This window comes from Lutra lutra, chromosome 5 (assembly GCF_902655055.1).
Source record: "Lutra lutra chromosome 5, mLutLut1.2, whole genome shotgun sequence".
NCBI classification, from domain to species: domain Eukaryota; kingdom Metazoa; phylum Chordata; class Mammalia; order Carnivora; family Mustelidae; genus Lutra; species Lutra lutra.
Window position 1 is genome coordinate 58,613,125 of NC_062282.1, and position 27,403 is coordinate 58,640,527.

At 44.7% G+C, this 27,403-nt stretch overlaps 1 protein-coding gene across 9 annotated transcripts in view; it reads left to right on the forward strand.

Moving 5' to 3' along the window:
- TENM2 (teneurin transmembrane protein 2) overlaps window positions 1-27,403 on the forward strand; it is a 1,307,492-nt gene that overhangs the window by 1,083,356 nt on the left and 196,733 nt on the right. For all 9 annotated transcript variants that reach the window (XM_047731060.1, XM_047731061.1, XM_047731063.1 and 6 more), the window contains 2 exons: window positions 8,870-8,992; window positions 21,723-21,928. In XM_047731060.1, coding sequence (XP_047587016.1) covers window positions 8,870-8,992; window positions 21,723-21,928 — 329 coding nt within the window. The remainder of the gene's footprint in view (window positions 1-8,869; window positions 8,993-21,722; window positions 21,929-27,403) is intronic.

Genomic DNA, 27,403 nt, shown 5'->3' on the forward strand with positions numbered 1-27,403 from the left:
CTTTAACCCACTGAGCCACCCAGGTGCCCCTGCACGTAGAGTTCTTAACACAATGTTAGACCCGGAGCCCGTACTTTCCAAAAATGATAACTTTTTATTCTAGCTGAGGAGAATTGAAGCTCAGAGAGCTCAGTTCGTTTGCACAAGGTCATCCGCTTATGAGCAGTGGTGTGGGGATTCGAACCCTGGTAGGAATGGGTCTATTCTCTCAAAGACCCAGGATAGGGAGATGGTTCCTCCTTTCCCCTTTTCCTAAGGCACCCCTGGCTTTGCTGCCGGCTTCAGGCTGCTTGGCTGGAGGCTCCAGACTTCCATCAGAAGGCTCACTGGAAGCAGTCTGATGGGGTCTGCCCAGGAACTCAGGAAGGGAAATGAATCCAGATGTGCCTTTCCTCCTTCGCTGCAGCGGAGGGAAGCGACATGCCCTCGGAGTATAGCCAGTGCCCTCATCGCCACCTCCCTGACCCCCCTCCCCACTGCCTCTTGCGAAGCCTGTTTTTCACGAGAGAGTTCCCCCTCTTTGTTCCAGCACACATTGCACATCTACCAATCGATATAACATCTTATCCTCTAAAACATTCATAATGCCTGCTTCCTATGATTCCGGTGGCCACATACCGCGTGCAGCCTGCATTGCCTTTCCTTTGTAGTAAGTAGTCTTGCGGACCGGCCCCCTCTTTAACGGGGCTGCTGGTTGCTGTTCTTTAAAGAAAGACAAACATTGTTTGGGTTGTCAACACTGAATGACAAGCTTAGGAGGGAGAAGAGAGATGCGTTTGGTGTATGTGTGTGGATCGTGGGGATGTGTTTTACTATCACAAAAGCTCTTAAAATCCAAGACCATGATTTATTTGCTGAATAAAACCTACCGATATTATCATTCTCTAAAGATATGTTGATCACATGGGTCCTTTCTTAAAGAAAGAAAGGCTTTTATTTTATTTCCTTCCTGGGAAAAATAGCAGCAGGAAAGGGGTAGTCTGGGTGGGAAATGATCCCATGTGTGGCGAGTGGCTCCAGGCGTGTGTTTATCTGCCTGAGGATGAGCTGGCTCAGTGGACAATGGGATGCCTGGCCAGCACCGCCAGTCCTCCCGGGGGCATTCCTGGAGACTCTGCACAAGGAAGACAGTGGCTGTGAGCATGTGTGTCTGTCTTACCGATCGATCTGCCTGGTGATGCCGAGAGCAAAGGGCCTTGTTAGAGGTCACCTGGGCACACCAGCCACCACACCCCGCGGTGTCCAGAGTTGCCTCCCACAGCACACCCACCACGGCAGCGGGTGTGACTCTAGGGGTAGGATCTAGACCAGCGGTGCAGGGGGTTGTGGGGGGGCATGCATCCTGAAGCTGCAAGGAGCCCCATTTGTTTCCTCCCAACAGAGGAATTGATTAATCTCCTACCACTTCCCACTTGCTATACTATCCTGAGCCTGTCATGAGAGTAGATTAATGCAGTGGTCCCTCCATGTGGATTCTTCTTGTCTCGAGAACACACTGCTCCCTGGTCTCAGAGCTGCCTCACGCAACTGTCACCTTGTTCTCATGGCAGACATGCAGGAGGGGACAGAAAGCCTCCGTGCTTTTGTGAGGGACTAGAATTAGGAAGGCAGAGACAAAATCCCTGTTTTAGTTGGCACCATGGCTGAAAGATGAGAGAGTACAGGTAAAAGTGTGAATGCAGGTGTATTTCCCCAAAGCCCCCCTCTCATCTGCAGTGGTTCTGCCAGGACTCTGGTATCCTATCTGTGACTCATGCTTCCTCTTCTGTGGCATTCCCCGGGCCATGAACTTTGCAACCATTTTGGAAGCTGCAAGCTGGAAGTTGGATACAGGCAAGTAACTTTTCAGAGCATTCTTGGGAGATAGGTACACAAATCCCATTACTGGTAAAGGGATTTGTGGGCATAACTTCCCTGCAGTGCTTTGAAAATTCATTCCATTCAATGTATTGCAATACAGTTGGGGGAGGGCGAGGAATAAGAGAAATCACTTCACCAAGGCGTGGTTTGAAAGGGATTTTTTTTTAACTCCTTTAGATTTACATTTTTTAAACTCCTTTAAGACTTAAGGCATTTCCCAGAATGTTATCCCACGTGGTTTTGTTTGTATCTCTTCTTTTAGGCAGAAGGTAATTTTGGCACTGAGAGCGTTCCTAAAAAGGATACCACTAACCCCCTGCAGTGGACCCCCTCCTCTTTGAGGAGAAAGCACCTTACTCTACCACATCCCCAAAGGCTGATACGCAAACTGACCAAGGAAAAAGTCACCAAGCGTATTGATCGTTAGCCTGCCTGGCTGCAAACTGAGGCTGCCAAACAGACTTATTTTCTATTGACATTCGCGATTCCTCTAAGTTAAATAGCAAGCTGGTCGCTGACCTAGGACAGAGGTTTATTAGAAGACTAATGACTGCTTACAAAGGGAGGTGTCTATTGCTGAGTGAGCCCCGATAATATTTAGTAGGTAATTCTGTAGCCCACTGCCCTGTTCAGTCTTTGCTAAGGAGTGGTTCGCTTAGAGAATTCGGGGCCTAGTTGGCCACCAGTGAGGACTCCGAGTAAGTCACTAGCAGGATAGTATAGGGGTTGGGAGCTCTGTCTCTGCAGCTACAAACGTCTGGGTGTAAATTCCAGATTTCCCAGTTACTGGCTGTGGGTCTTGAGCAAGTCACTCACCTGCCTGAGCTTCAGTTTCCTTATCTGTAATGTAAATTACATTCTCACATCCCAGAGTGAGAATGGAAATAAATGGGCTTTCATCCTCTTTAGAATCTTCCAGAGCCATCTGATCTCACCCAAACACAAGGCAAAGCCTCTCCAGGGGTACCCAGTCCACACCAGCCCCCTTCCCCGTCACCCTGCACTCTCCTTTCCCACTCCAACCTCAAACACGGTTCCCCAGATGTCAGCCTGAATCGCTTTCTCACTTCCTTCCGGCTTTGGCTCCAGTCCTTCCACCCTTGACCAGTCCACATCTAAACAGAAAAACATGCAATTACTCACCCCCATGCCCTGGCATCCCCCACCCTATTCATGCTCTGCTTTTCATTGGTATAAGTGTGGTTTCTATGTCTCCCACTAGAATGTAAGTTCCATGAGAGCAAGGAACTTTGTTAACTGCTTTATTCCCGGACCCTAGAACATACCCGACGCACAGTAGGTGATCAAGAAACATTTGCCAAATGATAAGTAATGAATAAATGATGCAATTAACATAATTAGCCCAATCCCTGGCACATTGCCAAAATAAATGTTAATTGTCACCATCATCATTGAGCAGGCTCATTTGCATGTGTTAACTTTCACTACTGCCTGCAAAAGTGCCTTTGCAGATTGCCTGTGCACGTTCAGGGTGAGCATTTGTGCCTCTGAGTCCTGATTATTCCACTGTGGTTCTCTCCTCTCAGCAGTGGCACTTATAGAATTGGCTACACTTCCCACGGGAGTCCTGGCACTGTGGTCTAAACTGGCTGCTGCGGGGTGGGGGGGATAGGGAGCCCCAGCTGACTTGGTCTCTGAAGGAGCTTTGCCATGGTCTCTAAGGCCCTTGTGAATCTGGCCACGCGCTGAACCACAAGAACCAGCAGGCAAGGCTCCCTCCTGTTTCCTGAGCCCTGCGTGGCCTCCAGGCTTCCATTTTCAAAGGGAAAGCCCAATCTCTCCCTCCGGTTATGTATCGACAAGCCTGATCTTTAAAGACACCCCCTGCTTCTGGAGGCCTGCTCAGCAAACACGGAGCATCCGTGGCCCCCGTGTTTGCCCTCTTTGACAAGCAGGGGCTGAGCAGCTCTCTGGGAAGCTCTGTTGACATATTGATTGACTCTCTTGTCAGGTTGATCCTCTACCAGCCAATGAACATGGAAGGTTCTAAGTGGTACCCAGCAGGGCCCACACGTACCCTAATTACTATTTCAGACAGCCCCCATTCCAAGCTGCCCCTTTTCGGGACCTAACATCTCTGGTCCTGCGGTTGCTGGGGGATTCTGGTACCTACAAGCAACCCTTCCCCCTGAATCTTCCCTTCTTCCCCCTCAGGGCATTTCTCCTAGAGCCCTCCGGCACAAACACAGGCCACCTCGCTAAGGAAATACCACCCAAACTCCAAGTGGGTCTGTTTATTATTCTTGCTGAAATCTGGGATCTGTGTGTGGTCTGTCCACCCTGCCTTGGTTCACTTTCAACATTGATGAAAGTTCTCTCCACTGAGCCAGAGGGATACTTGCAGGGCTTGGCTGCCTCTCGTGTTTTTAGTGGCTGATTTCCCAGCTGCCACCTGGATTACACGAACTTCCACTTGGAGCTCTTCCCCGTTCCATCCTTGCTGACCCATGGAGCCCCATTGTTCCATCAGAGGGTCTCTCTGGAGCAGCACCTGCCAAATCATGATAAATTGTGCGTTTTGGCTGTCAGTGGGGGTAAGTCCCCTGAGGAAGAGGACCTCCCAAACTCATTTCACTTCCGACCCTAGGATGGTCTGAACAGGACCTTTTGGGGAGGAGCAGCAAGAGCATTTGCAGGGAGCGAGAGAGGGGACCACCCCTCCGCATCCAAGGAACCTCGTTGGAGAAAACCTAAGTTGATGAGGCTGGCGTTCACCCAAGATCTTGAGACTTTCTAACTCTGAATCCGAGAGTGGATCACAGCTGGATATTTAATGACATAATATTTAAAGAGCTATTTGTGTTGTTGCTGTTCATAGAAGCAAATGTAGTGACCCTAAGTATGAAGCGGTCCTAGCTTTTCCTGGCTGGTTTTTAGAAAGGATCCTGACTGAATACATAAATAACTTGAAGGGAGGAATGCACAGATGCCCGTTGTGTAGAAATGGGAGGCCTGACTGGGCTTACACGGTAGTCCTTCCCTGCAGTTCTGCTTTCTGAGGTTCAGCAGTCTGGAAGCAGGTGCTGCTCCTACGGATGGAGTGGTCAGAAGGTCTGTAGTAGCTAAATGCTATGTCACAGTGCCCACGCCATTCACCTCACTTCGTCTCATCATGGAGACATTTTATTGGCTCATACCATCACAAGAAGACGGGCGAGGACAGCATAGTGAGATACTTTGAGAGAGAAAGACCACCTTCACACAACTTTTATGACAGTATATTTTTATATGGTTCTGTATTATAATTAGTTATCATAATCTCTTACTGTGCCTCATTTATAGATTAAACTTTGTCATAGGTGTGTATATAGTGTTCAGTACTGTCCACGGTTGTAGGCATCCATGGGGGGCCTTGGCACATATGCCCCGTAGGTAAGTGGGGGCTGTGGTAAGTGAACGTCTCAGTCAGGGAGGTCTCAGCCACGCTGTTAAAACAAAGAACCCCAGACTCCGAGCGGCTGGCACTAACAGTTTATTTCTTCACTCCTGCTGTGTCTTCTCACAGGTCAGCCACGGCTCAAGACTGAACCATGGCTGACCACGTGGCAGGGCAAAAAGGCTAACAAGTGTGTGTGCTGCTGGGTCACGTGGCCGCATCTGAATCCAACAAGAGGAGGCGGTGTATCCCCCCCCATGAAGGGGTGCTGAATAGAGAAGACGGTCACTCAGCAACCACAGTGTGGTGATCGTTGAGTTTCAAGAAAGAGACAAGGTTTGCCGAGATCCCATTGCAAACCAGAATCTGTACCCAGATCACTGTGGAATACGAAGCAGATAACCCCTTCCCACTGTAATCTCCCTCTGATTCTGAAACCCCCGGGGGATCAAACCTCATAGTTAACAGTCTCTTCGTCTGTGAAATGGGGATAGGACAGTACCGTCCTGAATGTAAGCCGTGACTCTTGACGAAGATGAACTCTACAGAGTGTCTCCTACACTGCGGGCCAGAGGCGGGGTTTGGGGATGGGCGGCAGGCCTTGACAGACCCTCCTCCGGGCAGACTTGTCCTTATTGCTGCCAGCACTCTTGTACGCCACCCTTCACACCTCTGTGGGGTGGGTTTTGATTTGCGAGAGTACAATGTCCTGCAGTCCAACCCTTCGTATCTGCCCCCCAGGTGTCCTTATCTATCCTAATAAACATTTATGGAGTGCCTCCTAGATTCGAGACCCTCTGCTAGATCTCTGGAGGTAGATGCTCGATCTCTCCCAGGCCCTCAGCAGCCATTACTCCACCTGGAAAGGGAAACCTTTTCAGAAGGCAAAGGGAGAGATGGTTGGAGGGAATGGATTTCTCAGCCCCAGCCATAGAGCAAATCAGTAGCAGAATAAGAAACAGATTTCTCATTAGTCAGGAAACTCATTTACTTCACAGCTCCCCTGGGTCCTTATCCTAAGGACACTTTCGTCCATCCCCCTAGGCCAGAAAGATACTCCCATTTGCTTACTCAAGAGAGAAGTAGCTGATCAAGAAAAAAAAAAAAAAAAGTACAAACAAAAGCCTATTTCAGACTCCCTCCCAAAAAACAAAAGAAGGTGTTTATACCCCTGATATAATTCTCACTTATTTACTTAACGTTCAACTCAACAACAGATAATATGCCCAAACTTGAGTTTCATTTTTGTTGCCTCGCTTCTGCTGGGACGACAGAGCTTACACTCCGCAGATCTGGCTTTTCCCCTTTTCCCATCTCCCTCTCACTTTCTTATTTTTCTTTTCACTTCTGGGAGCTGTCTGAGCAGTTACTTGTAAACTCCGACCCTCACCCTTCTCATCCCTTCTCTAGTCTTCTTGTTCTCAGAATACTTTTTTTTTAAATTTTTTAATAAAGAGATGCTATGGAATCCAAAACAAAAAGGGAAGGGCAAGCATCCCCAGAAACAGAGAAAACACGGTTTCATGAATGCTCTCTTTCCATGCAGCAAGATGAGGGTTTTATCTGCTTGCTGTCCTCTCAAAGTTGATGGTCGCAGCATGTTCCGGGGTATTAGAAGAGGGGAACAACTCTGAAAAGAGATCTCACACTCATGGGGCACCGGGGAGGCTGCCACTCTTGCCTAACAGAACCCCGATTCCTTCTGTAGATGCGAAAATCCAGGCTTTGGGAGGTCCGAGTCCCAGCTGCACCAGCACCTGTCCGCGTCTGTCTTAAAACACAGGGAGACACTCCTCCCCCTCCCCCCGCCATGAAAGAGCCACCCCTCCACATTGGCAGCAGGCTAGCTCCAGGCAAGCCCCAAGAACCCAAGAGCAACATTAAAAAAGGAATCCTTCTAAAATAGCTAATTCCTTGGCTTCCTTCACCTGGTAATTACAAATCAGAAGCTATCGTTATCTTTAAGCAGCCATGATTAGTTCTCATTTCCTGACCTCTGTATAGTTTTCACTGAACAGAGAAATATGTCACTATTTGAGGCAACGGAATCCGGTCTCTTCAAGTGAGTGACCTACATATAACGGATAAACTGCAGGAGAAAATTAGGTGTTACTTTGACAGAAACTGTACAGTAAATGTCACTTATTCTTATTAGTATTTACCATCTCAAAGAGTTGCCTTGCACTTCAAAGTAATGTATGGGGAGGGGGGGATGTGGTTCTGCGATGGGGAAGTATGTAAGAAAAAAGCAGACATACACCCAGGCACTACTTGGCACCTTAATCTGCGACCATCAATCTGAGCTGTATTGTTTGAAGATAGGTTTTTAACCTTAATAGAATGCAGCCTGACTTTAAGTGGTGGGAGGCATGCAGAATTAATTGCTGTGTGAACAATTTCCTAAGCATTGTTAATTGCGTTTCCTGTGGTTAATTGTTTCTCCCATCCCGCATCATACTCAGAACCTTTCCCTGTCAACAGTCCTTTCTCTCCTGCAGTCCCGGAACGGTAGCCGCAGCATCAACCTGTGTCCGATTGAAATGCCAGACAGACGGGGTGCTGCCCCCCCGTTATTGTTTGAATAGGCAGGATGCAGGGGAATGAACTCCTTATTTATTTGCAAATGAAGCATGTCTTAGATAGGGACTTTGAAAGAATATAGGTGTTTGGGATTTGCCTTTCCCTCCGGGCCATTGTCCTGACGACAACTCACCTAGAACCATAGGAGATAGGGGGGATTGAGCTTGCTAAACCCCCAGGGAAGTGGGGAGCTGGCACAGGGTGACGAGAAGACCAGAAGGTTGGAAGGAAGTTTGTGTTTGGAGGTGTACCGTGCACGGGGAAGTAAAGCACAGGTAAAAGTAAAGACAGGCTTGCCTCCTTAGCACAGCGCCTTCGTGCTCTGGCTCATTCTGTCCGGTAGTGTGGCAGTGTGGGCGCAGGGTGTGAGAGAGAAGAAAGTGTAATAGTAATATTTTCCGGAAAGGGCCCTGTTCCACCACCACCGCCCCAAGCTTTTCCCACAATGGGCTGAAAGGGATGCACTTAGCAGGAAAAGCGGTTGGAAAGCTTGGAATGGAAAGGTGAGCTTTCCAGTGGGTCTGACACAACCTGCTGCATTGCTAACCCAGGGTAGCTACAGTCACACCCGCAGACAGGTCCCATTTGGCTAGTCCCATTTTGAAACCGATTTATGTTTTGAGTAGTTTGGATGAAGCTATCCTTGCCAATGCCCCCGGACCACCAGTCTATCAACAACCGCATCTACACTGCGGGGGAGGCTGCACATGATGGAGCAGAATCCTTGACAGTGACTCCAAAGGGACATTTCCCCCTCCTTGGTAGCACCATTCAGATGGTCTGAACTAGGATTTCTCTTACCTCCTCTGCCCACCTTCCGGATCCTCTCCCCCAAGGCGATGAACAGAAGCCCAGGGAGAGGAGCCACTACTTGCTTTCTGTACTTAGCTAATCCCCATGGCCCAGGGCAAGCCGGTTTTGAACTGCAGCTTCCTTCAACGGCAATCACTTGGCAAAGGCACCTGGCCCCCTCTTGACATTTGCATTGCTGAATTATCTATTCATATTTTCATTACTTTGTCTCTCCTGCAGCAATGCATCTGCTCGGACTCAATTGGCAACTGCAGCCGGCCGATGGGCACACCTTTAACAATGGGATAAGGACCGGCTTACCAGGAAACGATGATGTGGCAACAATGCCATCTGGAGGCAAAGGTGAGGTTACAACGGCTGCTTGCCCTCTTGAGGTCATGGGAAAATTCAGAGCTCCTGCCAATGTGTTCAGGTTTTCTAATCCAAATCTTGGAAGGTACACGAAGGGGAAAAGAAACTGGGGGTGGGGGTTGGAGGACAAAATGGTCCCTTTTTGCCCCTGTTCAAAGCTGTTTGCTGTTCCTGTCTGTTAGCTGTGTTTGGCTGGAGTCACTGAGTTGGCACGGTGCCTTCTCTGTGCCATGTGCATACCTGTGCTATCTGGAGCGACTTGAAAGCCTCCCAAGGCCTGGGCAGAAGCAGCAGCAGCAGCAGCAGCAGCAGCACCAGGAGAAAGTCCTGCCTAATCACGAAAGCCGAGAGCAGCAGGCAGCACACGCCACTAGACCAGAGCCCTCTCCCCAGAGAAGAGCTTCAGCCTCCCCAGGGAGGAAGCGCTGCCTGGCATGAAAGAGATTCTAAGCTGTTCCGCTTTGGGAGAGAATAGAAAAGAGTTTTGACAACTGGGGAACAAAGCTCCTCTTCTCAGAACAGTAAAGGGGGCCATGGAAATGTTTATTGAAGCAATTAAGCAACTGTATTCTTGCAGGAAAAAAAAATAGGTGCTAACAAGGTGCTAAGAAGGAAGAGAGAAACAGGACTGCGGGGAGGCGGGGAAGTGGGGCAGTTAATAAAACCACAGCAGCCTCCAGGCACCCGGTGGGCTGTGCTTGATTCTGGGTGGAAATCACCAACATGTGAGGTGGTACGGAAGGGCTTCTCCAAACACAGACGCTTCCACTCTGCCTCTTAGCACATCTGGGCAGTTGGCCCCCACATTTCTGAAAATACCCCACAGAGGTATTTCAGAGACAGGAAAGGAAGGAACGTTTACTGGACCCCTGGTGTGTGCCAAGCTTAGCATTTCCTGCCTTCAGCAGCTTTAACAGGAGGGAATCATCTCAGGGAAACTGAGGCCCAGGATGTTTTAGAAACTTACTCCAAATCAAACACGTAGGTAGGGACGAATTTAAACTCAAGTCTGTGCCTTGTGCATCTTTGGGCAAGATGTCGGCGTTTTCCTTAGCACAGTCATTTTCCACAGAGAAGTTTCTAGAATTCATCTTCCCCCAGAGGTGTTCGTGAGTCATCCTGAAATGCTCATGGTGCTTCAATTATTCTCCCCAGAGTTGTCCTAATGGTTTTGAGTGTGACTTTTTTGTCTTTTTATCTAATCTTTAAGAATCACGTTACTCGGGGCGCCTGGGTGGCTCAGTGGGTTAAGCCGCTGCCTTCAGCTCAGGTCATGATCCCAGGTCCTGGGTTCGAGCCCCACATCGGGCTTTCTGCTCAGCAGGGAGCCTGCTTCCTCCTCTCTCTCTGCCTGCCTCTCTGCCTACTTGTGATTTCTCTCTGTCAAATAAATAAATAAAATCTTTAAAAAAAAAAAAAAAGAATCACGTTACTCATCTATCCTAATCATAATACTAAATTACCTTTAAGTAAGCATGAAAAAGTTTTATCTGAGGATGAAATTCTATGCCTTCCTTTATCAGGTAACTATAACTAGACCTAAAGATGGAGAGTGTATTTTGCCTTAATGGGCCATGTTCTGCCTTAACTGACCGAAAAGCCTGGAGCCTCCTATGTGCCTGTCAGCCTCCTATGTGCTGTCCGTTCTGCTCTAGTACTTGACACCATCCGCAACTCCTGTTTCCTTTATGACAGTGGTCCTCCGCGGGGCGTTTCGGACCCCAGGGGACACGGGGCAAGTGACTGAAGACTTCTTTGGTTGTCCCAATTAGCGGAGGTGAAAGTGGCGTTTAGCAGGGAGAGGCTGAGCTGCAGTTCAACATCCCACGTGCACAGGATGGCCCCTACAGCGAAGAGCGATCCTGCCCAAGAGGTCCACAGTGCTGCTCTTTGAGAAACACAGCTTTAGAGGGTCTCTGCTTTGTTTGATCCATGAACGCCCTTTAATCTGCAAGTCAGCAGCGCCCTGTCCTTTGAGAAAAATGCAGGACACACATTTGAAAGTGAATGTGCATATTGGCTCTTCAGGCCCAGGGATGTATTTCGTACATGTCTATATTCTGAAATTACACACAAATGCTTTTTAAATAGCATCCCTTACCAAAGAGAGTCGCTGATAGGCATTAACTTCCGTAAATTAAGGTCAGCCGCTCTGCGCATTCGTGATTAAGCTGTGTTTCCAACGGCCACCCCCACTTGAGCATCCCACACCAGCAAGATGGTAGATTCCTGCGGAGAACAAGTCCTAACTAAGAGTACGGTGTCTCTGAATTAACAAATGAAGAAACACTTTCCATGGTGTCTTTGGAAAAGACCACAATTTTCCCCTCTGATGCAACGTGCTCTCGAAAATGTTGTGTAAGTCATATAACATCGCCAGTTCTTTTCCAAATGAGTTATGAGACAGAGAAGTGGTGGCCAAATTGTTGTCCAATGAATTTTGTCAATAGGATTCTTATGAAAAAGTGTGAGAATTTAAAATTGCTTAAACTTGAAAGAAAACTGGGAACATCTCCTTTCTGAACACCAAAATAGTACTCTTCCTAAGACTGAAGATAGCAGATCTCTTAAGCTGTTGCAAAGTTTGGTTTAAAAAAATAACTAGAAAGATTTTCGTTTTCTCACACCCCCCCCTACATCTTTTTTAAAAAGTGACCTCAGGTTTTGGTTTCTTTATGCAGGGACCTCCCTCCTCCCCACTCCCCAATTCTATACATTTAGATAACCTGAATCAATTCCAATCGACTAGTTTTCCAGTGTTTCAAAGAGACAATCAAGATATATTGGCAATAAGTTAATTAAATAACACCCCCTCCATTTTTTTGTGGTATACAATAATCCTTCACTCCGATAATGTTTTAATCAAGATACACCACACATTGCCAGGGAGGTTAATCTTATTAAGCAATTACTGGGTAACTATCCAGCAGAAGCAAATTAAAATGTAAGCAAAACAAGGGTATGTGAGTTCCAGCTAAGATGGCACAACGATAGAGATTTCATTACTTGGTCTTTAGGAGTGTTTACATTGCTCAGATTTAGAAAGGAGCCTAATAGACAGGGCAGCCTACACACTCTGATATGTTAGTGGAAACAAAGCACTTGATTAATTAGTTAGGAGAGTATGTTCTTTGGGCTTTGTCTTCCCTTTTCCATTTGTTGTTGTTCTTCATTTGTTTTTTTCTCCGTTCTCTCTTTCAATTAAACCTTCACGTGGTTGGTTTGGTGGTTGGGTTTCACCTCAAGAAAAGGGAGCCCACAGACTGCCAGAATCACTCACCATCTTGAGTGTATTTCTATGTTAAAAGGAATGAACTCATACATCTTCATTACAAGAGCACAGAGCACTTTTTCTATAGATCTGGGATTAGATAAGCCTTGAGAACGAAGATTCAATACAGTGTTCTGACCTGGTCAGATAACATAAGGGAATACGGTTTGATTGGCTAGGCCCAGAGGCAAAGACTACAAGAGCTTTTAAAGGGCATATCCTATGTAGCCAATTTGTGCGCTGATCTTAAGAAAGAATGAACTCCCAAGTAGAATTTCATGGATCATTCTCAAAACCCATCACTCATTTTAAATTCAAGGTGTTCTCTATATCAGGGGTCAGCAAATAACATCTCGGGGACCAAATCAGGCCAGCCATGTATTTTTGCAAATAAAGTTTTATTGGAGCACAGCCATGTTCATGCATTGCCTATGGCTGCTTTTGCACTACAACAATGGAGCTGAGTAAATGCAACAGAGATGAGATGGCCCACTAAAGCCTAAAGTCTTTGTTATCTGACCCACTGTGGAAGTTTGCCCGCTGCTCTGTCTCATTTGCAAACCCATTTCTATTTTCCTTGGACTGTTCCGCAACAACAAATTATAGGAGATGAGGCAGAAGAGGCCAAACTCCCAATATATCAGCCTTTCCTTCTTGACCCAGTGATGGACATATTTTTGGTAACATTCCATCGACAGATCCTCTGTAATAGAAGACTCTAGAGTTGGTCCAGCTGGTTGCAGATGTCAGCTCCATCACTCAGCTGCATGCACGCAAGCAGGTCATGTGTCCTCCCTCAGCCACCAGTTCCTCATCTGTAAAACGTACCTCTCAGCCTCTTGGCATCCAGTATAAGTGAGACAATGCTTGTAAAACACAGTGTGTGGTTATCAGGGGCTTGATAAGAGATTCGTGAATATTAGTTGTCACTGACATCAGCACGCCATCTCTCAGTTGCTCCATTTAACAAGCATCCCCGGGCTGCCACTTCTTATGAGGTGTCGTGTTTTCCAAAGGTGAAGGCTGCCTTCAGAATGTCAAGATACACCATCGTTCCGCTTCATCTTTTTCTTCCCTTTCTAAGAATTAGAACAAACCCAGATGTGAAGACTTGTTCCCAAACATTTGCTTGATGAGGTCAGTAGGAAGCAAGACTTCCCATTCAAAAGGGCCAATGTGCAAAACAAGCTGGCCCGTCCCCCACAGCATTATTGTCTCGCTGCAGCTCATGTTCCATCACTGCCAGCCTGTCTGTTTTAAGCCCCACCATTCTCGGTTTATAACTCAGCTGTAAACATTTATTTGTGCCTGGAGCACATTTCTTTCCTACCCTTTGAAAAAAAAAAATCAGAATTTCCAGATGGTATGCAAGTTGGAAAAAAATGGCAAAGACTGTTATTCTGTTTAGAAACATGTTTTTCTACACTTGCCCTTTCAGCAAAAACTTCATAATGATTTTTACTAGTTGGCTTAATGCATGGTACTAGGAGCCAGATTAGCAGGGAGGTTGGTAATTCTTCCTCTGGCTCTTGTCAGGCTCTCAATGAACACAGCCCAGGGTTTCAAAATGATCACTTCCCTACATGGGGCCTTTTCAAAGTCAGTGAAGTTCCCAGAAGGGCGAGGGGTGGTTATGTTTGAGCCAACCAGCACAATACTGCACGTCTCCTGGCAAATAAACCAATAGCCCACACACTAGTGCAACAATTCCCCTCATTTTGGAAGCCATCTTATACTCCCTTTGTTATAGATGAGTATTGCTTAAGCACCTCATCTTGGTGATTTCGGCTTCTCATTGTGACCCGCGACCCCCTTCTAAGTTGTATAGTTTCTGTTGAACATGACATCCGTGTGGCTTGACATGTGTACTAACAGCCAGATAATCAATTTCCCTCCCTAGTGCATTAGTCCTCACTTGAGTTGGCACGTTTCTCTTTCAGAGTTGACCTGTACACCCACAGGGGGCTCTCTGCTGTGTGCTTGGATGCACACCTCTTTGCGTGTCTTGTACTCACCCCAGCATCTGAAAAGCAGTGAGCGTAGTGGTTAGATACGTGGGTTTTGGAAATAGTCGGATGTGGCTTCCGATCCCGGCCCCACCATATAAGAGCTGTGTGACCTTAGGCAAGTCCCTTATCTCCATGGTCCTCTAATCTGAAAACTGGAAAAATCCTAAGGTATCAGGAGCAGTAACCATTCAGCAAATTGTAGCTGCCATAAATAACACTAATAAGCTGAACTACAAGTGAATGCGGAATCATGTTCAACCGAGTGGTCAGATATATAAATGACTGTTAACCCCCTTAGTGGCAAAGAGTTGGCCACTTTTATCAAAGGTGACAAATTGGGATTTCAAAAGATGTAGAGGCCACATGTAGTCCCAAGCGCTGAAGGATTTTATAAAAATCATTATTGCTGTGTGATGTTATGAACACATCACGGGAGCAGTGAAAGCTCAGGATAGAAATCTATTCCTGAAGAACAGGCAGCCAGAAGCAGGGTGAAGGCTGACGGGCTGCCGATGTGTGAGGCAATGAATCTAATGTCCTTAGGAGAATCTTTTTGCCTATCTCTTGGTTAAACAGAACCCTCAGATGGTTGTCCTGATTCCCAAATAAATGGAAACGAGGTGTAATGACTGAAGCAATATTCTGAATTCGACTTTATTTGCAATAGATAAAACTATGTGAGGCAGAATAATCTGTAAGGCAGATTTATGCTGAGGTGCCTCTGGAGCTCGGTTAAGTTTAGGAAGTATTAATATGAGGCTTCATTTCCCTGGTATGACTATGAGTCCATTCCCGTTATCACTTGTTTGGGGAATAGTCTCGCTGTTTCCATAAATGAATTATGGCAACATTTTCTGAAATGATTAGCTCCTAATGTGGCTACGGAAGGCTGTCGTTTTGCTCGACATCAGTCTTATTTAACTGGTTGGAATTTTAGGTACATGTTTCTGAAATAGGCAATAGCTTCACATTTACATGAGCAATCTTCCGTGGAGTTATAGAGGTAGTCTAGCCTGCAAAATTGATCATTAGAGTGTTCCCTCAAAAATCCCAGAAATCTCATCTTGAAGCTGGAGATAAACCAGCCAGGACCATCATGGAGCACCTGCTTCTTAGGGCCAAATGATCACCATGTCCCCATTTTGTCCAGCTCCTAGGTAGGGAGCAAAGTCTGTCAGGGAAGCCACAGTTCAGGGAGATAGAGGCTGGACTCTGTGCTGCTTGCCAGGATGCCATGCTCAGTCCCTACCCAGAACCCAAGGTGGGGGCCAAACTTTGGGTTGGTGATTGCGGAATGGCTGTTTAAATCATCTTCTCCTGATGCCACCAGTCCCAGCCCACACAGGGTCCAGATGACCTTGCCCTGTTGTCTGGACAAAGGATCATGGGAGTATGACATACATCCCAACTCTTGATGTTGACCAAAAATTATCTAGTGCTATATAGTAGATGCTTGACAAGTGTTTGTTGCATGAAGTATGAAAGAATGACGTACCCAGCATCGCTCGGGACATTCATTCATTATTATTAAATAAAGAAAATCCAGCAGCTTTCGCTGAGGCAGGCTGCACAGAATTGTCCGTCTGAGAAGCAGCTAGAGTATTACATCAACATCTGGAATTTGGAGCCCATGAACTTAGGACTTTGTTTTCTCTTTCCTTAGCAGCTTCCTTCACGTGACAGGTCCCACACTGATCACTCATTAAGTACTGATGTCAGCTGCCCTGGAAAGTGACTTCCTGTTTCACTGAGTCCTATCCCACCCCTTGGCCCTTTTTCAGTTCATTGTGCCTATATGAGGGAAGAGTCTATTTTAATTAGACCATCACAAATTTATACTCCAAATCTGCAGTAAATAGCTACGGTTGTGTGTAGGCAGCACAAGACCTGGGTAGAAAGATGTGGATGTACCATAAATGGGCTACTGCCTATGTTACCCAAGTTAATCTTCAGAAGCAACCCCATTATACAGATGAGTAGACAAACCCAGAGAGGGATAGTGGTTAGCCCAAAGTCACACAGCTAGTAGTTGTCAGAGCTGAGATTCAAAGCCAGGGCTGACAAAACTCCACTGTGCAGCAGGCCTCCTGAGGTCTCAGGTCTTCTCAGTAAGGGCATCCGCACCCAGGGAGTGCAGGGAAGATAGAAACCTTAATTACTTTGTTTCCTTGTTGCCGGTCTCTCAATGGCACACTGTTAGGAATTAGCCAACTTTGTGGTCCTAGAATAGCTAGCAGTGCCAGGGGGAGCCCAGGTTCAGATCCTCCTTGGTGGGACTGGGAGCCTGGCTCAGGGTCCCGGCCTCTTTGACTTTCAAGAGCAGCACAGACCTTCTGTCCTGGACACCAGCCCAGGGACTTGCCCTCCCGGGACAGAGTCTGGAAATGGTTCCCCACACGGGCTCCAGAAGGTTACAAAAGCCACCGTTCCTTTTTATCTCCTTTGAGGCAATGCTTGCATCACATATTTTTCCCTTTTTGTTCTTTTTAAAATTACAGAAGTTCTGCACATTCATTTTAAAGATTTGTTAAGTATATAGAAAAAGCTTTTTTCCGTTGGCTATAAAGAATGTCAGTGTAACAGCTGGCAAATCTGAATCAGATCTATAAATTAGAAATAGCCTTGTATCAATGTTAATTTTCTATTTTTAAGAACTATACTGTGGTTATGAGAAAGAATATCATTATTTTTAGGAAAAATGTATAGAAATATTAGGAGGTAAAGGAACAGTCTTCTGTAATTTAGTCTCAAGATTTCAAAAAAAATAGAATCGTAGAACAAATGTGTACTGAATTTATGGAATCTGGGTGAATGATATGCAAGACTTCCTTGTACGGTTTTTTTTTTAATTTTTCTGTAAACCTGAAATTATTTCAAAAATGAAGATTTTATATATATGTGTGTATATGTATATGTATTTGTGGGAGCAGTGAAAACTCCATTTTGCCAAAGCATAATTCAGTTGCGTATCTAGAGAATTCAGTTTGAAAGTAGTCACTAACCTTTAACAATAACGTGACTTATGTTAAATGAATTGAATTTATTCAAAGTGAAATCTGATAGTCCTGCTCCCTCCCATGGGCAAAACACACACACACACACACACTTATACCCTTTGTAGCATGTACCCAGAGATGCCCCCCACCCCTCAGTCTGTAGAACACAGTAGACTCCAGTAGAATGCCCCTTAAGATATCTGTGGGTCCCAACTACTCTTGTGTACTTAAGGACACTGAGACCTGAGAGGTAGATGGGCCTCAAACTTAGTAGCTGCTTAGTAGCAAGGAGGAGAGTTCGTTCAACCAAAGAGTTCATTTACACCGCTGTTCCTTTCTGCAAAAGGTCCAGTGTCTTTAAATATCAGGATTAGGACCCATGGCTTTTGGTTATTAATCTAAAGACCTTTCCACTATATTCTAGCTCCCCTGGTTTGCTTATTGATTTATAAGGGTTCACACAAAAGATAAATTAAGAGTTTACTCATGATTTTTGAAAAGGATCCATAGGCAGGGTTCCTTTAAATAGTAAATTTCCTCATAAAGCTTTCGAGCTTTTTTCTTTTCTTTTCTTTGTGTGTGTGTGGGGGAGTCAATTTACATGCAATTTTTCAAAGCAAATCTTCTCTTAAGGCTCCCGTTTTACCTAGCAGTTGCAGGCATTATGTTAAGATGCCCCATCTGATGGGCAAGTGAAACTTGATTCAGTTCAAAAAGCATTTATAAATCACCTATGGTTTGCCAGGTGCAAACTCCAGAGAACCCAAAGATGCATTTGCAGCTCTGCCTGATCTCAGGGAGTACAGTGTCTAACATGAGGGACTTAGGAAGGCAAGCAAGATCCACTGGAGGACAGAACAGCAGGTGCTAGACCCTGTAGTATAGCTAAGTGTAGATGCTATGAACACTGAGAAAAGGAGCCTATTTGTCTGATGGTGGGAGTGAAGATGGGGTGAAAAGAAAAAGAGGGCATCAGTGTGAAGGTGTGGCTGAGCAGGACCTTAATTTCAGTGCTACTCAATAAAGCAGGTTTATCAATAAAGTAAACTAGTTGATAAAGTGGCCATATCACCTCCTGGAAAATCCCACCAAAAATCAGTAGTGGGAATAGATCCGGACCACCAATTTTACACGTGTTCCCATAGTTAAGTCTATGTCAGAAGAATTCGACTCTCTCGATTGATGGGGACACATATACATAAACATGTATATATACACATATGCGTGTATACATACATGTAGATCACATATCCATACAATGTTTCTTTCTTTTAGAAAATCCTTTACTCAACAAAGAAAGCCACGTGCTTTCCCTCCTAGTTTTTCCTTTTTTAAGTTAATTAAACAGGACTAACTAGCATTTATTTTGCTATTATTATGTGCTAGGCCCTGGACAAGCCCTCCTTTGTATACTCCCATTTGTTGCTCCCACCCTATAAGACATTGACTATTATCATTTCCATTTTACAAAAAAAAAAAAAAAAAAAAGGAGGTCCAGAGAGGTTAAGCAAATTGCTAGAGGTCACACAGCAAGGAAGAACCAGAGACAGAATTTTAACCCAGCCCTGTCTGGCTGCAGGATGGGACTTTAGAGGATGGGATGTGAAGGAGGAGAGCCTATGAAACCCTAGGAGGAGGTGTGAATACTAAAAGGCAGCCTGTCCTCACTGCTGGCTGCACCTCATACCAAAGGCAATGTCCTGAAGTTGGGTCTAGTGAAAGAATGGGGATCCCACTGCTATATGAACCAGACCCCTGAGGCTCCGTGTCTGAATCTCTCCAGAGCAACTGCTCTCTGGCAGCTGGCTCCCTTGCGAATCTCCTGCATCCTCATTTGGCTTGACATTATCAAAATCCGTTTAGGTTTCAGCAGTAGATTAGCGGGCTCGTGGGTGCTGATTTCCTGCTTCTTTTTCATATCCTGTCATTAACCCAGCAACCCCTGAAAGCCCAACAGACATGAAGGAAAGCCCGTCTTATTAAGTTTAAAGATGAATAATTTCTTTAAAATTCTTTTTTTATTTTAAATGAATTCTCCAACTTGTTGCCAAACCGTGATGGCTGGGGTTACTTTTGGTCTCTAAATTATTCTTCACCAGGGGTCTTTTCTATTACACCCCTTCCTTACCAGGTCTTTATATTATATCCCTTCCCCCAAAGGGCCTTAATGTGGGGGGAGGGGGAAGTCTGCCAACACCAGCATTTTAAAGTACAAATTAGTTTTCAAATTATAATAATTAGAGCTTCTGATTAATGGGTGATAACAAGTGTTTCCCCCGGACATGTCATTATTTCAGCAAAATAAACAACATTCTGTTTAGGCTGAGAGTCTTACAGATAATAATAATAATGATAGCTAATTTTTATTTAGGACTTATGTTGTACCTAAAATTATATTAAGAGCTTTGCATGGATTAGCTCATTAAATCCTCATAACAACCCTGTGAAATAAATAATAGTGTCCCAACGGTACAGTCGTGGGGACTAAGGCACAGAAAGCTGAGACACTTGGCAAGTGCCAAAGCCGGGATTTGAACCAGGGCAACCTCAGCCCAGAATCTCTGCTCTTCCATACTGTGTAGTATTCTTCCCCTTATAAAGAAGTATTCCATGTCCATTACCCACATAACATGTTTGAGGAGCAAACCATCTAGTTGCATTCTAAAGGTCTGGCCCATTCAGGACTTACTCATTTCTTCTTAACGATATTATGTGATGAAAACTTCCACACTTCCTTTAGAAGCCCGTGCCCTGGTTTTATTATTCTCGAGGTTAAGAGTTTCTTTTTAAAGTCCAAATCATTGTTTCTCCTGCTTTATTTTAAGCCCTTGTTGACTTTTTATTTGATCTGCTATTGAGCTAAATAAAAATGAATCATCCCTTCTCTTATTTAAAAAAAAAACAAAACAAACAAGGAAGGAAAAAAAAAACACTTCATACCCTCAAGTCATCAAGTCATCCTGGGTTTTTTTTTTATATATAATTTAGATATGGAAAACCTTCAGAGAGCCAAAATTTTCTCCTCTCCATTTTACAGATGGAGAAAGTGGCACCAAGGTCATTTATGAGTCTTGTCTTAATGCAGGGGCCAGATAGTAACAGACGAGGGCTGCAAAGTCAGACAGCTTCACTAGCCCTTCGTGCCAGCCTTCAGCAATCCCATGACCTCTCCTGACTGTCCAAACCTTTTGCACGGGATTGCAGCCAAATATAGATAAATATTTTCAGAAAAGCCCATCTGTTGCAGAGTGCAGAAGGGAGCTTGATTCTCATCCTATGCCCATCAGGCTAAAGAAGTCTTCCAACCCATGAGGCCATCAGAGTGATCGATTACAAAGTGAAAAGACCCCCAGAACTTCTTTCAAAATTTCCATCTGAACAAATCACAAATGACCATTATAAAGCTAGGCTCCACTTAGGTTCTATTACCATTTAAGGGATCAGGAAAATAAGGCCCCAAGAGATGAACTTGCTTTCTTTGGGCGACGACCAGTAACTCCCAGCTTTTCCTTAATTCTGTGTTTGCAAATAAAAGCACCCTCGGGAGTGCAGAAGGTGCTGCTTTATTGTTAATAAGAAATCCTCTTTAAAAATAGTATTTCTGGGGTGCCTAGGTGGCTCAGTGTGTTAAAGCCTCTGCCTTTGGCTCAGGTTATGATCTCAGGGCCCTGGGATGGAGCCCCGCATTGGGCTCTGTGCTCAGCAGAGAATCTGCTTTCCCCTCTCTCTCTGCCTACCTCTCTGCCTACTTGTGATCTCTCTCTGTCAAATAAATAAATAAAATCTTTTAAAAAAATAGGTATTTCTGCAACTCCTTTTTTTAGAATTCTGAAGGCATCCAATATTTTCTACATAGATGATTTCAAATGCAACAGAGATGCATTGCTGTCACCATGAAAGAAGTCTGATTTCCACATGGTACTTAGATCCCTCCCAAGGAAGGAGTTACCCCCAATATTACGTTAGTCTGAGATCCAGTCCTTATTTTCTATTGTTATTTACTTTGGGCCAATGTTTGTTCACTGTTGCTTCCTTTTTTTTTTTCCTTTCGTTTATGAAAGTGTCAGTATATTGGACTTGTTTCTGGCTGGGAAGAATAATTAAAGGCTACAAAAATTAAATTTGGTGCCAAGTTAATATCGTTCTCATCTCCCCTGCTGATAATTATACACTCCAGCACTATTCGAGGTTGTTGGAAGCTTTACATGGACTTCCCAGACTCCAGCTCCTACTGTATTTGATCAGTAAAGAGCAATCACAGAAGTTTAGGAAGCATTGTGCCAGTATTTCACATGCCCAGGGTTAGGAGTTTATACTTAACGAAGAACTTGCCACGAATTTCATCTGCATTTTTTTTTCAATGCCTGGAATGCAAATAAACAGAAATGTAAAATCAACAAATGTGTACTAATGTCACTGACTTGATGTCACTTCCTGTTTTGCAGTGCCCTGGTCATTGAAAAACAGCAGCATAGACAGTGGTGAAGCAGAAGTTGGTCGACGGGTGACCCAAGAAGTACCCCCAGGCGTGTTCTGGAGATCACAGATCCACATCAGTCAACCCCAGTTCTTAAAGTTCAACATCTCCCTTGGGAAAGATGCTCTCTTTGGTGTTTACATAAGAAGGGGACTTCCACCATCTCATGCCCAGGTATGATCACGCTCGATGCAACTATGAGTTTAAAGAAATTCCTACTCCCTACCTACTAGGATGGCTATAATTTGAAAGTTGGACAATAACAAGTGTTGGCAGGAATGTGGAAAATTGAAACATTGGTCTATTGCTGGTGAGAACGTAAAACAGTGCAGCTGCTGTGGAAAAGAGTTTGACAGTTCTTCAGAAAGGCACACCTAGAATCACCATGGGACCAGCAATTCTACTTCTAGATATATACACACAGAGAACTGAAAATGTTCTTTCTCATAAAAACATATACATGAGTGTTCGGGGCAACATTATTCCTAATAGCCAAAAAGTGGAAATAACCCAAATGTCCATGAACTGATAAATGGATAAACAAAATGTGACCTATGCATATAGTGAAATATCATTCAACTATAAAAAGGAATGAAGTGTTGTTACCTACTAAAACATGGATGAATCTTGAAAGTATGGTACTAGATGCAAAAGGCCACCTACTGTATGATTCCATTTAGCGTCCAGAATAGGCAAACCCACAGAGACAGCAAGGAGATGAGGGATTGCCAGGGAGCAGGGAGGAGGGAATTGGCACTGACTGCTGGTAGTTATGGGATTTCTTTTTTTTTTTTTTTAAAGATTTTATTTATTTATTTGATAGAGAGAGATCACAAGCAGGCAGAGAGGCAGTCAGAGAGAGAGGAGGGAGCAGGCTCCCTGCTGAGCAGAGAGCCCGATGCGGGGCTCGATCCCAGGACCCTGAGATCATGACCTGAGCTGAAGGCAGCGGCTTAACCCACTGAGCCACCCAGGCGCCCCATGGGATTTCTTTTAAGGGTGATGTAAATGCTCAGGAATTAGACAGTCATGACGATTATACAACACAGTGAATATATTTTAAAAATTACTGAATTATAAATTGGATAATTTATGTTGTATAAATGGTATTAAAAAAAAAATGGCATTCTACCTGGCGAAATCAGCTTCGCCAGCCTGGAGAGTAATCCTTGGTCATTTTCATTTCAGGTATTCTAGTTATTGGATTAATTTGTTAAAATATCAGTAGGAGAGGGGCGCCTGGGTGGCTCAGTGGGTTAAAGCCTCTGCCTTCGGCTCAGGTCAGGATCCTGGGGTCCTGGAATCGAGCTCCACATCGGGCTCTCTGCTTGGCGGGGAGCCTGCTTCCTCCTCTCTCTGCCTGCCTCTCTGCCCACTTGTGATCTTTGTCTGTCAAATAAATAAATAAAAATCTTTAAAAAAAAAATATCAGTAGGAGATATCCCAGTATATCTAAGAAGAGTTGTGTAACCAAAATTCAGCCGTTTCTCTGTGATTTCTCCTCCTTCCTCTGCTGAGTTCCTTGGGATATCCTTGGCACTGTGAAAGTGATATTATCCCCAGTGTTGGGAATGAAGAGATTGGATTAGATTATGGATTTCTTTGTTTTTCCTCTCATCCATCCTTTAATTTGTCCTGGTAGCGATTTTATTATATACACACCAATGGGGATAAATTAACACCCACCTAGCCTGGTTTTCTTTTCCAATAAGAATTGTATATCCCGAGAAAAACCAAGTAGGGTTTTCCTGCCTCATTGGCTTTCAAATCCAGCAAGTACATAAAGAAGTACATTAGGAAAATACCCTGGTGGAAGGAAAACTTCCTTGACTACTCATTATATCCAGTCAAAGCTGACTTTAAAATGTGCTGGAAAGGTATTCATCTAGAAAATTGAATTGAAAGAATTGAAAGCTCTAAACCCATTGGCAAATGCGAAGGAGTCAGGCCACCATTTCTTTGTCTTTGGCTTGTGGCAGACATTGCTAATCAATGGCTGCACTTTTTCCTCAGTGAGCTCAGCGCACAGGTACCTCCAACAGAACCTTCATGGCAGCAGCCATTACCAACCAGTAGTTGGCTCTCAAAATGAAACTTCTTTGCAATTCCAGCTTAACAACCTGAAAGTATCGAAGAATCAATATAAAGGACTAGAGGAGGGCTGTGGGGCTCTTTGCCTTGTTTTCTGTTTGTTTTGTTTTGTTTTACCATACACAGCCCAGGCTATAGGGACCAATATGTGAAGTGGTAATCAATAAATCATCCATCCATCCATCCAGAACAATATTCATTGGTCCAGACACCGATTATTCGGAGATGAGTTAACATAGCCCCCAACCAAGCAGAACTCCTGATACAAAAATTGCATCTGCTCCTCAAAGAGATTTCATATCCAGAGAAAGAGAGGAAGTCAGGTGAGAGGAGTCCCTGTGGTATTTCTGTGACTTCTGGCCAGGCAGCAGGGTGCTGCTCTGGGAAGTTATGCAAATTGTGAGGTGGTGTCCTTGACCTTCAAGCTCCACTGATTCTACTACAGTACAATGAAGGACTTGCAGTGGTGAAATCTGCTTATTGGCCTTATTCAAGGAAATATGAACATGCCTCTGGGCACAGCTGAAAATAACTTTTCTCTCAGCCGGTTGGATGCAAGGAGCTTTGCTGGAGAAAAATGCTTTTTCCCGACACTTTTCCAAAGCACAGCTAACCCCCTTCCCTTGCATGCTCTGAACAACCAGTATCGTGGAAAAGCAAATGATCATGGCAAATCAAGTAGGTAACTCCCTGTAACTGAGTGATAGTGGACAGCAGCAGAAACATACTCTACCCAGTTTCCCTGCTGTTCTGACATTGCAGGACTCAAACCCTCAATGACAATGTCTTTTCTTCTTTTGTGGCTACACCACACTGTCCATCTCCTGCCAGGCTAGTGATTGTTCTAGCGGTCGTCCTCTCAAAATAGCTCCACTCCAGGGACAGCCTCATCACAGTTCAAGGGAAGGGAAATGAATAAGCATGGGCTGATGTACGCTGAGGGTTTCAGTCCAGCTGCCAATTTGGGAGTTTAGTGTGCACTAGAGGGTCAAGTAAGTGAGACACTGTGCAGATGCTTAGAAATGGACAAGACAGGTACAATATAGGGGTGCTTCTTAAAAAAAAAAAAAAGAGAAAAAACCGACTCCCTACACATTTTCACATTCAGTCACTGTCATTACATGCATTCATGTCCATTTGATGAGCTACATTTCCTCAAGGAGACAGTGCTTAGCTCCTTGCAGAGACAGGTGACTAACTCACATCTCGTACTGTTATAGAATTTCTCATTTCTATTGGCATATCCTATCAAGGAACATAATTTCTAGGGGATAGGCCGCCTAGCCAAGGTGACTCATTTGAGCTGGAAAGAGAGAAAGAGAAAGAGATGGAGAGGGGGGATGGTTATGAAATTCTATTGGCTGTGTTGCATGAAATAGCTATGCTTAATTTTATTGAGTATCATGCTTTGACCAAGAGCCTACAAGTTTTAGTATCCTTGTCCAAGGATATTAAATACAGAGGAGAATCCTTTCTTACCTGCTTAAATTTCTCAAGAATCAGAGTGAGTCCCAGTAGACTTTTTGAATGTAGTTTTTTATAGCAATACAGAGGCAATGGGGCGTGGGGGAGAAAGTACGGGAATTGTAGGATGGAGGCCCTGCTGCATATTAACCAGGAGACCTCAGACTTAGCCCTTAACATCTTTTAGCCTCAGTTTGTCTACCTGTGTTACCGGGCTCTCAATGCTGCTGTAATCACGCCAACACATCAGATGTAGAATGGGAAAACACTTTGTCCACTAAAGCATAATATAAAGATAGCATATACAAGTGTTTCATGGTACTAAGAAATTCCGTGTGGCCCTAGCAAATACTGTATATAGATGAGCAATTATGTAAATATAGCTTCTTAAAGTAAAATTAATTTTCTAGTGTGTTTGCCTTCTTATGGAAGAACAAATTGTATTTTCATTGTAGAAAAAAAATTTCAAGACAGAGAAACCAAAGGAAGCAAAAACTGCCACAATTGTAACCCCTTTTGGTAAATGTTTACATATATTTTTGCTTTAATAAAATCTATCAGTTTGCAAGGCGGCAGGGGAGGGGGACTAAGAATCTAAGTGGCTTAAAATAACAAAACCTATTTCTCATTTACCAGGGGTGATTTTGCCCCCAGCACAGATGCTTCTAGCAATGTTCGGGAATATTTTTGCTTGTCACATGGGGACAGAATTGCTTCTAGTGACTAGTGGGTCAAGCCTAGGGACCCTGCTAAACATGCATAGGACAACTTCCACGACAATTACCCCTCCCAGAATGTCAATAGTGCTGAAATTGGGAAACCCCACTTCACACGTTCGCATCGATTGAAGAAGATTGGCGCATTGTCAGCCTCGTTCAAGGACACAGACCTACAGGACCTTCCCTGTCAGGCAGATACTCATTCCCTGTAGCAAGGGAGGGAGAAGATGGTGAATTCTGGACCAACCCCTGAATACTTCTGCTTGGAAGTGACGCATGTCTTTTAAGCCCTTGTCCGATGGACCAAAGAAAGTCCTATCCTAACTTCAGTGGAGCAGGAAATACAATCTTATGTTGACCCTGAGATGTGGAGCACCAGATAAATCAACGAGAAGCCCTACTAACTTAATGATAAAATGTGGAGATACCTGTCCTTATGGCTAGTATTTGTGTACACCCTTAATTCTTTCCTGAGAGTCAACCCTTGAGGACTTAGTATGAATTACCAAATTGTCCCTCTGGAAGTTTCCATCACTTACGCACCCTACGTTCCTAACTACCAGCCCAGGGCATAGGTGCCCATTTTATTTACCTGAATCCTTACATACACTGAGTGTTTTCCTTGTTTCTTCTTTGTCCACTTGAAAGGTAGTTATTATATTGGCTTTTAAATGCAGCATTTTGACACCCTGTATGGCATTTTTTAAGACCTAGAAAAAAACAGAACAAAGCCAATCTCAGCGACCCAGTTCGAATTCTTAGCAAGGGTGGTGTGTGAGGAAGCCTAGCGCATCTTGCCACATATTTGAAATCGGACAAACTGGATCAGATTTCCTCAACCCCCATTCTAGAAAGGAAACCGATCAGACTTGAATAATAATAATAATCTGACCTGGCTATGGTGCCAGCCATCAAAGGAAATTTCAGGGACTTGCTGCTGCAAGTCAGGGTCTTGGGGGGTTAAGGCAGTGAGCAAGCGCGCTTGACAGTTCATCACCGATTGCTACTGATATGTCAAGCCAAGTAAAATCCTTTGTGAGAACCAGTCAATAATCAGCAAATGAGGTACATGATTAACCTGAGACAACAAGATGCTCTTACCGCTTGGGAGCCCTGCTGAGACTCACCTTCTCCACAGTCCTGTTTAGCAAATATTAAAAATGCCTATTTCATCACTCAGACTGATGGAGCCATGAGCCCAGTGACTTCCAGAGACAACTGAGGAGCAGAGGGTGGGCTCACAGCCCCAGTGGGGTTTTTAGAGGGAGATGCTAGGGATTGTCTGGCAGTAAGATGAAGCAGACGCCGAAGACCCCCTGGGCTTTACATTGTGATGTGACTGTGGGATGGGAGCAAAACCAGCCACCAGACACAT